Here is a 12,189-nt window from a genome sequence, read left to right as displayed (position 1 = left end):
TTCCTGAAGAAGGGCTTATGCCCGAAACGTCGATTCTCCTGTTCCCTGGATGCTGCCTGACCTGCTGCGCTGTTCCAGCAACACATTTTCAGCAAGTGAACATATAGCCAAGAAATGATTTTTTTAGGCAAGTAAAAGCAGTTATTATCATCTAAGATGTTGGCCCACTGTGATCCAAAGCGAGAGGTAGCGCTGACGTACAGTGCTACCCCATATAGTATCAGGGTAGTGTTGGCTCAGTGGTGGCCCAACCGAGAGGACCACTCAAAAGTTGCATGCTTTCCAGACTTTTGCTGATGCTGAACACAAATGTGCTCAGATAGAGAAGGAAGGTATAGCAGTCATCTTTGGTATGAGGAAGTTCCACCAGTACCTTTGCAGTCAGGAATTTGACATATAATAGATCACAAACCCCTGCAAGGACTATTGAAGGAAGACAAGGCAGTGTCGTCCATAGCTTCCGATATAATTCAGTTTTGGGCCGTTATTCGCAGTGCATATAAGTTAGGTAACTTCCAGGAAGCCAAGTGGCTAATGCGAATGCCTTGAGTCACCTCTGACTGACAGATACTCCACTGGTGGTGCCTCCCCTGGAAGAATCCATTTTGGCTTTACACCTCCTGGACACCCAGTCACCGCTGATAATATCCAACTGTCCAGTGAAACTAAACCACCTGGTGGGAATGGAGGGAAACAGAAGGGCCATCGCAACCAGGATTGAAATATTTCTGGACCTAGCAAGGCCAGATCACTACAGAATGGCATATTACTATGAGGAGCAATGGGGATTATCCCAAATACTGGCTGAATTCCACTTGGGTTATCTAGGCGTTCCCAAATGAAGATGCTGGCAGTGAGCTATGTCTGGTTGCCAGAGTGGGATGCCAACATAACTGCATTGGTAGGATAGTATCCAGAGTACCAAGAAGATCAAAAATTTCCAATGGCAGTGCCTCCACACTCGTGGAATGGCCAGGTAAACCCTAAACTCAGTTACATGTTGATTATGCCAGTCCTTTCATGGGCTTAATGTTCCTGGTCATTGTGGATGTCCATTCAAAGTTGGACGTGCATAAAGTTCGTTCAGCAAACTCAGGGATGACAATTGAGAAGCTGCAAGCATCATTCTCGATGATCTCCCAGAATTATTGGTCATGGACAATGGCACGTCATTTATCAGTAGGGAGTTTGAGTATTTCCTGAAGTCGAATGGTATTCAGCACATAAGGACAGCTCCATACCATCCATTGTCCAAAGGTCTGTGGAAATAGCAGGCAAACATTGAGGCAGGCTTAAAGAAAGAGCCTGCAGCATCACTCGATGCCAAACTGTCCCAGTTCCTGTTCACATATAGGACCATCCCTCATGCAACAACAGGGATGGCTCCAGCAGAGTTGCTGATGAGGAGAACACTCCACACCAGGTTAAATCTGATTTTTCCAGACTGGGAGTGGGGTAGGGGGTGTGGGAGTGGTGTGAAACAGCAGCAACAATGCCAATGCTAACTGCACTCCTCCTCTGAGTGAGAGAGTTAATTTATTTCAGGGGACAAAGTTTGGTGCTGAAACCATGGAAATGGCCCCATATGGGTATGAGGTGAGGTGGACGCCAGGTCAGGTCCCATGACTTTCAAAATTCAGGTAGGTGAGGTGGTCCTGAGCAAATGTGCATCATCTGAAAGCTTTTACCTCACAAACAGGACAGGAGCAAAACATACCTGGCCCTTCAGTACAGCTGGAAGGCCTGGCAGAAACCGCAGGTGTTCCCCCTCTATCTAATGTCGAGGAAACCTCAGAGTCTAAGACAGATGCAGCCTTGATACCTTTACCATCGAAGAAGAGGAGGAAATACTCCCGAGACGCTTTGGACATGAGGTGGGCCACTGTCCGGTATTTGGCACCCGTATCAGAGTCCGACATAGAGGAACTGGACCTGGGGTGCAAAATGTTGCATGAAAATCTACCTGTGAAAGATCAGGCCTACATCTCTAGACTTAGCCGTCAGTGGGGGTAGGAAGAGGTAGTGATTGGAACCAGATGGATCTCATTGACCATGAGATCCTTGATTGGAGTTGTTAACCTGGGCAAATCAGGAAGGCCTGGCTGACCAAATATTAACGGGGATTTAGAGTCTCCTCAGTCTTGGTTAAAAATCACATGACACCAGGTTTCAGTCCAACAGGTTTATTTGGAAGCACTAGCTTTTGGAGCAGTGCTCCTTTATCATGAAGGAACAGCGCTCTGAAAGCTTGTGCTTCCAAATAAACCTGTTGAACTATAACCTGGTGTTGTGTGATTTTTAACTTTGTACACCCCAGTCCAGCACTGGCTCCTCCAAATCATCTCAGCCCAGGTGACCAACTCTGAGCTGGCTGGCTAAAGCCAGTATACTCTGCATATAAATAAAAGGTGACTTGGTGACAGGACACCGGCTGTATCGATTTTTTCAGACTGGTGGTGGTTTAACCCGAGGGTCATCAAACCTCAGATGACGGGGAAGGTTGAGAAGGAGAATCCTTCGCGGTAACTTCAGTTTATGCAGGAATTAAACCCACATTGTTGGTATTATTCTGCATCACAAGCCAGCCATCTGGCCAACTGAGTTAACTAGCCTCAAATGTTCCTCTAAACTTTCCTTTGCATTTAGGGAAATGAGATTCTCAGTGAGGTATGATGAACATTTAAGTTCCTTTGTTTGTAACAAGACACTTTCAGGTTTTCTGTGGTTTCACATTGCTGTGTTGAATTCTGCTGTAAAGGCCATCTCGGGTGTCTTGATCGTAACTGATAAGTCATGTAATTAGGTCATTAAAGTCGTGTAATATGTCATAGAGACAATCCTAACTCTTAGGTCAGGTGTATCAGTTACTGACTTTTCAACAGGAGAATATGTTTACTGTTTCAGCTGAAATGATTGAGTTGCTTCTCCTGAAAACGTAACACTGAACATATTGTAATTGGTCATGTAATTGCAGCAACTTTCAAAAGCAGGAAACAAATAGCGATATTAACAAAGCTACCAATAATTGACTGGTTGAATTCTATCAATTGCTTCTGTTGTGTCCTCTTTCCTGTCAAGATACTCGGACTTATCAATTTGTCTTGCCAATTTAAAACCTTTTAATCTCCTTCCTGTTGATTGCCAAGTCCTGTTGCCATTGGAGACGCAAATCAGCAGTTGCATTTCCTATTACACAATGTGACTCACTACAAATGATTCTTTCCACATTAATAAGTACGATCCAGTTATGGATCAGTGGCTTTTCATACTGCACTCTGCGATGTTCCAGGCAGTTCTGTCTCAATTGCCAACCTCTCCTTCAATAAACTTGGCAACATTAATTGGTGCAGGATACAGTTGCAAAATGAAAAGATAGCTCTGTCAATTGATCATGGAGTTTGAATTCACTTTATAATGATACAGGGATATAGCAGCAGCATTTATGAAAAATAATTTTCAGAATTTGTTCTCGCAGTGGAGTTCCTGCCTCATTAGGAATTCAATTAGAAAATTATGTGCAGCACATGCATATGTTTCTGCAATACAGTCTTTGTGGGTGAAGTTCTCAAAGAATGTGCAAAGTCAGGATATTTTCCCACAGATGTTACCTTATTTCCAGTTCTTTCAGTTTGGGATTTAGAGATATTCTCTAAATAATTAATATTTCCAAAATGTAGTAAATATCTAACTAATCTGTTCCAGATTCCCACACAGGGTTTGGAGAATGAGGCCTGATTTTTTTTTAGGCTTTACCAGGACTAGGTGCAAAGGCAAGCTAAAATTGGCACCACTGGTTACAATGCAGTTCCATCCTATGCCTGGGCCATTTTCACAGAGATGGGATGTAGAGGCCAGCAGGTCTGTCCACTTTTCATGACGGGTATCCAATGCAGCTCACTAAGAGCTACTTTATCTTACTAAAGAGAACAGGTTGGCATTTTCCAGTCAGCCTCTTGACTCCCATAGATTGTGGGGTCCAGGTAAGATGTTTGGAGAAAGCCTCCCAGCAAAGGGTATGGTAGCCAACACTCAAGACAGGTCCCGCCTGAGTGCACTCTCTCAGACTTACCTTCCATAGCATCCTGCTGCTGTTTCAAGTTGGATAGCTTTGGAATAAGCCGTGAACTTCAAAGGCCTGCTCACTGTCCTTCAATGGACGCTGTGCCCAGCCTCTGGTCTCTCTCTGAGTAAAACCATAATAAGTGACTGTTTGCTATGTATATTTGCACTGAATGCAGAGTTCAATAGGTCTCATAAAACCCTTCCTTGTATGTAAATGAAGCTGAATCACTGGATTCTTCTGTCAGTGAAGCTCGTTTAGACCATGTTAACAAATAAAGAGGACCTACCTGTTATTGTGAGTGAGCATGTAAGATTCCACAACACCATCTGAAGGAGTGTTGGGAGTTCCAGTGAATGCCCTGGTCAACACTTAATCTTCACAAAAACAATAAAACCGAAGAACTACAGCTGCTGGAAATCAGAAACAAAAACGGAAATTGCTGGAAAAGCTCAGCGGTTCTGGCAGCATCTGTGAAGAGAAAGCAGAATTGACATTTCAGGTCCAGTGATCTTTTTTCAGACCCTGTTGGTACTTAATCTTCATGCATCACTGACACCAGCTTTCAGCTCATTTATCAGACTTAGTTTGTGAGATCTGACTTTGTGCAAAAGAATGTCTAGGTAACTACATTACTTCAGTGACTACTCTTGCGAAGTTTATATTTGGCATAGACCGCTTTAGGGCATCCACAGCATGAAAAAGATGCTAAATAAACAAAAGCATGTTCTTTACCATTTCTCTTCCATCTAATGAAACAAGGTCATGCCACAAGCACAGGTTTTAAATGTCAGCAGGTTGCAAGGATGTAATCTTGAAGGTGCTACTATGTACCCTCATGCCCCCAAATGCCTCACACCTAAACTCCCACTATTCATTGGCCATCTCACCTGTTTTGTGCTTCTCTGCCTTGCCACATTAATCAGAAGGCAAAAGCAGACCCAGCAGTCTCTGGTTGGGACTCTTCACTCTGAATGATACTTGACAAGCAGTCAAAAGATCTCTTTTATTTGTTCATTGGATGTGGATGTTGCTTGCTGGGCCAGCATTTAATGCCCATCCTTTATTGTCTTGAGAAGATGTTGAGCTGCTTTCTTGAGACACTGCAGCCTTGTGTAGGTATACCCACGTGCTATTAAGAAGGAAGTCCAGGATTTTGACCTAACAACAACAGTGAAGGAATGGCAATAATGAGTGGCTTGATGGGAAACCTGCAGGTGATAGTGTTCCCAGTGACTGCTGTCCTTTTCCTTCTGGATGGTTGATTTGGAAGGTGATGTTAATGAAACCATGGTGAATTTCTATAATGTGCTTTGCAACTGGTACACTCTACCTGCTATTGTGTTGGTGGTGGAGGGTATGAATGTTGTAGACATTGTGCCAATCAAGTTGGATGCTTTATCATGAATTGTGTCACGATCGTTGAGTGTTGTTGGAACTGCACTCGTCCAAGCGCGGAAGTATTCCATCACAATCCTGACTTGTGCTTTGTAGATGATAGACAGGCTTTGAGGAGTCAGGAGGTGAGTTACTCGTTGCAGGATTTCCAGCTTCTGATTTGTTATTGTAGCCACTCTATTTACATGGTGATAGGAGAGGATTCAACGATGGTAATGTCATTGTATATCAAGGGGTGATGGTTAAAGCCTTTCTTATTGAAGGTTTTTATTGTGTGGCATTTGTGAGGTACAAATGTTACTTACCACTTGTCAGCCCAAGCTTGGACATTGCCTTTGTTGCATTTGGACATAGACTGTTTTAGTATCTGTGGAGGCATGAACATGGTGCAGTTATCAGCGAACATCGCATCTCTGACTTTACAATGGAGAGAAGGTCATTGATGAAGCAGCTGAAATACACTACTCTGAGGAACTCCTGCAGAGATGCCTTAGAGGTGCAGTGATTGACCTCCAACAACCTCCAACATCTTCCTTTGTACCAGGCTTCTCTCCAACTAATGGAGAGTGTTTCCCAATTCCCATTAACTCCAGTTTCACTAAAGCTCTGCAATGTCACACTAAGTCAAATGTGGCCTTGATGCCAAGAGCAGTCACTCTCACTTCACCTCACCTCTGGATATAACCATTTCTGTCCATGTTTGAACCAAGGCGGTAATGCGGTCAGGAGCATATTTCTTTTTAAATATATTGATTGTGGAATTCCTGGTGTTTGTGTTTGTTTATTTATTTACTGACTTTTATTGCACATCCATAATTGCCTAGAGGACAGCTAAGCATCAACTATCTTTCTGTTGATCCGAAGACACATGTAGGTCGTACCAGGTAAGATAAGAGCAGCAGATTTTTTCCCTACAATATCCTAGTAAACTAGTTTTTTTTAATGGCATTCAACAGTGGTCGCCATTTATTCCAGATTTTTATTGAATTCAAATTTCATCCATGTCCCAAGAAAATCTCATTATTTAAAAACTGCAGTAAAATGGAAATACATTATTAGCATGCACAGGAAATGGGACAACACCATGGTAAGTGGTTGCCCCAAAGTATACTATCCTAGTAAACTCTTGAAGATGTGCCATTAGGCTCAGGAATTACAAGAAGCTCCCGCTCTAGCGTTTCTGATTAAAGAATGGGTGTTTTTGTGTTGGAGCCTTGTTTGCAGTATCCCACTGTTACCATGAGACGATTGAGTTTACCTGACTTAAAGCAGAAGTGACACCTTATTAAAAACAAGCTTAGTTAATTAAGACCCTTGGTGTTAATTCTGGAAAGAGTAAAAATAGATAAGTCCTCTGGGCTGGATGGGATTTATCATGGATTCTCTGGGAAGCCAGGGAGGAGATTGCTGAGCCACTGGCTTTGATCTTTATGTTGTCATTGTCTACAGGAATAGTGCCAAAAGACTGGAGGATAGCAAATGTTGTCCCCTTGTTCAAGAAGAGGAGTAGAGACAAGCCTGTAAATTATAGACCTGTGAGCATCACTTCAGTTATGGGTAAAGTGTTGGAAAAGGTCATAAGAGATAGGATTTATAATCATCTAGAGATGAATAAGTTGATTAGGGGTAGTCAACACAGTTTTGTGAAGGGGAGGTCATGCCTCACAACCTTATTGAGTTCTTTGAGAAAGTGACCAAACAAGTGGATGAGAGAGAAGCAGTTGATGTGGTGTATATGGATTTCAGTAAGGCATTTGATAAGGTTCCACACAGTAGGCTATTGCACAAAGTACGGAGGCATGGGATCAAGGGTGATTTGGCGGTTTGGATCAGAAATTGGCTAGCTGAAAGAAGACAGAGGATGGTGGTTGATGGGAAATGTTCATCCAGGAGTTCAATTACTAGTGGTAACAAGGATCTGTTTTGGGGCCACTGTCGTTTGTCATTTATGTAAATGACCTGGATGAGGGCATAGAAGGATGGGTTAGTAAATTTGGGGATGACACTAAGGTTGGTAGAGTTGTGGATAATGACAAAGGATGTTGTAGATTACAGAGGGACATAGATAAGCTGCAGAGCTGGGCTGAGAGGTGGCAAACGGAGTTTAATTCGGAAAAGTGTGAGGTGATTCACTTTGGAAGGAGTAACAGGAATGCAGAGTACTAGGTTAATGGTAAAATTCTTGGTTGTGTAGATGAGCAGAGAGATCGCAGTGTCCAGGTACATAGATCCATGAAAATTGCCACCCAGGTTGACAGGGCATATGGTGTGTTAGCTTTTATTGGTAGAGGGATTGAGTTTGGGAATCATGAAGTTATGCTGCAGCTCTGTTGCAACCACATTTTGAGTTTTGCATACAGTCTGGTAACCGCAATATAGAAAGGGTGTGGAAGCTTTGGAAAGTGTTCAGAGGAGATTTACTGGGATGTTGCCTGTTATGGAGGGAAGGTCTTATGTGGAAGGACTGAGGGACTTGAGGCTGTTTTCATTAGAGTGAAGAAGGTTGAGAGGCAACTTAACTGAGACATATAAAATAATCAGAAGGTTAGATAGGTTGGAAAGTGAGAGTCTTTTTCCTCGGATGGCGATGGCTAGCATGAGACATAGCTTGGAATTGAGGGGTGATAGATATAGGACAGATGTCAGAGGTAGTTTCTTTACTCAGAGATTAGTAGGGGCGTGGAAATCTCTGCCTGCCACAGAAGTAGACTCGCCAACTTTAAAGACATTTAATGGTCATTGCATAGGCGTATGGATGAGAATGGAATAGCGTAGATTAGATGTGGTTCCATAGGTGAGTGCAAAATCAAGGGCTGAAGGGCTGTACTGCGCTTAAAGTTCTATGTTACCAATTTGGTGTTTAAACTAATGTGTCATTGAACTATGTCAAATTGGAGGATGAATGCAGATTATTGCTTCATTTAGTGCTGTACAATGAGTGAAAGCAAGCTTTTTAAATATTTATTCATGGGATGAGGGCAATGCTGTCTAGACCAGCATTTATTACCCATCCTGATTTGCCCAGAGGGCAGTTGAGAGTCAACCACATTGTCTAGAATCGCATGTAGGCTAGACCAGGTAAGGATGACAGATTTCCTTCCCTCAAGGATATTAATGAACCAGATGGGTTTTTCCAACAATTGACAATGGATTCATGGTCGTCATTCTTAATTTCAGTTTTTTTTTAAAATTGCTTTCCTATTCTACCATCTGCCATAGCAGGATTCAAACCTGGGTCCTCAGAACATTACCTGTACCTCTAGCGATAACACCACTTGGCCATTGCCTCCCCCCATAATCAAATGTATAGTCAACTGCTATTTGTTATCTCTCCTATTGACTTCAACAAAATAAGATGTAGAATGTGTTTCTTACTCACTGTCAACCCAGTTTATGCAACTGCGTAAAGTCCAGGTCTCGGTCAATGTACAGTGGACTGAATTGAATTTGAAGTTTGGTTATGCAACCTGTTCTACTTAACAAGGAGATATTCTGGCTGTCACCCCAATTGACAGCCAACTATCTTAATCTGCTACGTATGCTTTGTCTCACCTCCCCTTTCAGGGTAGAGTTTTCCAGTCCTCCTCCAATTCATTTGTAGGCAGAGTTATTCAAGCCTGTAATTTTTTCCAGATGACCTTCCTCCCAGCCTCTTGCCCAGCCTCAAACTGTCCACAGTTTTGTTTTTAAAACAAAAACAAGTTGTTTAAGGCCTTGGGCACAATTTGTTTGTTTATAGAGGATATTCAGGTACTGGATATGAGTTTGCTGGCTGAGCTGGCAGGTTCGTTTTCACACATTTCGTCAATACACTCGGTAACATCATCAATGAGCCTCCGGTGAAGCACTGGTGGTATGGCCCGCTTTTTATTTATGTGTTTAGGTTTCCTTGGGTTGGTGATGTCATTTCCTGTTTTTTTCTCGGGGGTGGGTAAATGGGATCCAACTCAATGTGTTTGTTGGTAGAGTTCCGGTTGGAGTGTCATGCTTCTAGGATTTCTTGCTTGTGTCTCTGTTTAGCTTGTCCTAAAATGGATGTGTTGTCCCAGTCAAAGTGGTGTCCTTTCTCATCTGTACGTAAAGATACCAGTGAGAGTGAGTCATGTCTTTTTGTGGCTAGTTGATGTTCATGTATCCTGATGACTAGTTTTCTGCCTGTTTGTCCAATGTAGTGTTTGTTACAGTTCTTGCAAGATATTTTGTAAATTACATTAGTTTTGCTTGTTAAGGTACTCAAGAGGAATTCTAATGGGTCACCCAGCTCAAGCCCCCGAATCAGATATCCCTGCCTAGGCCCACCTCCAATCCTCTGCCCCTCCATCTCTCTCTCTCCCTCTCTCTCTCTCTCTCTCTCTCTCTCCATCCCTCAATGTGCCCACCCAATTCCAGTCTCATTATTACAAAAATAATTTGAGTCACTGGTGATGGTGCTGAAAAGACTTTGAAAATTTATACTAGAACTGAGATGATAGACTATCAGGGAAAAATGAACACACTGGACTCTTTTTCTCTTAAATGAGAAGGCTGAGGGGTGACCTAATGGCAATCTTTAAATAGTTCATCGGGTTAACATAGAAAAGATGTTTCAGCTGTCAGAAGTTTAAAACCAACAGTCTTGTATTTAAGATGCTCACTATTTTTGTTACACGGGAAGAAGTGAGAATCTTGATAGACAAATTAGGAGGAAAATAATAAATAGTGACGCTGACGGGGGTTAGATGAAGAAAAAATGGGAGGAGTTTCATGAGGAACATAAATGCTGGCAGGAAATTGTTGGGCCAAATGGCCTGTTTCTATGTTAAATGCAATCTGATGTAATTTCTTTGCATTTCTGATAACTGCTTAAATAATACACAGACTGGTTCATTCCCAATCTTGCTTTGACTACCATCTTAATCTGCATAACATGCTGTTAATTTATTTTAATTCAGAAAACATCTGTAGCTTTTGGATCATTAGTATGATATAATTAGATGCAGTCTTGAAAAGCTTTAATGAGAGGCTGACCTGAGCCTTAAATCCAATGAAAAACTGCTTATCAAAATTAATTCCACTTTGTTTTCTTTTTGCAGGGACATTAAACCTGACAACATTCTTCTTGACGATCATGGTAAGTGGCAAATATTGCCTGAGGCAACAGTAAATAAAACTTGTAACGCAAAGCAAGATGCACTTATGGCTTACCAGAGTGTGTAAGCCAGTGCACAGTATCAGTGGATGATGTAAAGGAATTGTGACTGGTTAGGTGATCCTGAATGGGCAGTTGGTGAAGCTAAAGCTGGCCTCCGTACCCCTGCATAGGAAGGGGAAACTTTATCAATGGTTACAGCTATGTGACTGGACAGTAGATGCAAAATCTATAAATATTTTTTAATACTGGAGGCACATAGATTCTTCATTACCAAGGGGATGAAAGATTATCAGGGTAAGTAGGAATGTAGAATTGAGGCCAAAGTCTGAGCGCGCATGATCTTGCTAAGTGGCCTACACTTGCTCCTTGTTCATATAGTCTTCTTTTGGAATGTGTACTTCCATGAATTTCAAGTGTTATGGTTGGAGGTGATCTCAGAGACTGAGTGTTCAATCTCCTGACTTGCAGGTGAGTGCTGGTTCTGTGATTGGGATGTCCCACTGAGGAGCAGCACTGACTGATAATTGTTAGACAATAAATTGCAGAGCAGTGGTTCTGGTTCTTCTCATTCATTGAGGTGGATAGAATATCAAGGTCACTGTGGGCCTGTGATTTACTGATTAGTCCTTTTCCCTTCCCTTCTTTCCATCCATTTCTTTTGCCTCTCCAGTTGAAGGAAGTGGCTCCATTGTAGGGGTTTTATGAGAAATCAAGTTTCACAATACCAACTGAGTTCCTGCTGGGTCTGACAGCAGAAAAGCTATATTCATGGAATCATAGATTAATAGAACTAAAAAAGAGATCATTTGGGCCATCGTGCCGATGTTTGTTTTTTTGCACCGTTTCCCCTTTTGCTCCTTTGGGAGTTAACCCTTGCTGAGACGTCTGGTTTTCTTCAGTGGCAACGCAGACTGGATATTGGACCCTGCCCAGAGCTATGGTAACCCCTTTCTGACTTTGCTCAGTTCCTTGTTATTTTGAATGGCAAACTGTAGATAGCAGGGAATGAGTGATATGGGTCATCTTGTTGTCACTGGCTGTGTTGCTGGCCAGCTCCATGATCTCCATGGTCAGATACCCAAGGACAACGGTCACACAAAGTGAGCACCAATCCTCACATAGTCAGCAAAGTGACCCTTGTGTAGTAGCTGATGCATGGAAGTGCACAGTGCATCTTGGAAGGTTATGCTGATAGAGGGCATAGATTTCAGGTGAGAGATGAAAGATATGAAAGGGACCAAAGGGGCAACTTTATTTTACACAGAGGGTGGTGTGTGTATGGAATGAGCTGACAGAGGAAGTGGTGGAGGCTGGTACAATTACATTTAAAAGGCATCTGGAAGGATACATGAATAGGAAGGGTTCAGAGGGATATGAGCCAAATGCTGCAAATGGGGCTAGATTAATTTAGGATATCTGGTCGGCATGGACGAATTAGAGCAAAGGGTCTGTTTCCATGCTGTATGACTCAATGCTGCTATGACAAGATCCCAATGCCTGCATTTACGACTTGCGAAAAAAAAACTGGAAAGCATTCCTACATTAATTTGCCTTAAGGTAGTGTGGTACTTTACATCTTAGAACATAGAACACAGAAAAA

General features: G+C 42.4%; 1 protein-coding gene across 2 annotated transcripts in view; it reads left to right on the top strand.

Moving 5' to 3' along the window:
• The window catches only part of stk32a (serine/threonine kinase 32A), a 289,304-nt gene that overhangs the window by 149,109 nt on the left and 128,006 nt on the right, over window positions 1-12,189 (top strand). For both annotated transcript variants that reach the window (XM_043703955.2, XM_043703956.2), the window contains exon 5: window positions 10,531-10,568. In XM_043703955.2, the coding sequence (XP_043559890.2) occupies window positions 10,531-10,568 (38 nt within the window). The remainder of the gene's footprint in view (window positions 1-10,530; window positions 10,569-12,189) is intronic.

The sequence above is a fragment of the Chiloscyllium plagiosum genome, unplaced genomic scaffold, assembly GCF_037043375.1.
Source record: "Chiloscyllium plagiosum isolate Xiang-an unplaced genomic scaffold, Cpla_swu_hap1 HiC_scaffold_16, whole genome shotgun sequence".
Taxonomy (NCBI): domain Eukaryota; kingdom Metazoa; phylum Chordata; class Chondrichthyes; order Orectolobiformes; family Hemiscylliidae; genus Chiloscyllium; species Chiloscyllium plagiosum.
This window is presented reverse-complemented; position numbering and strand designations above follow the sequence as displayed.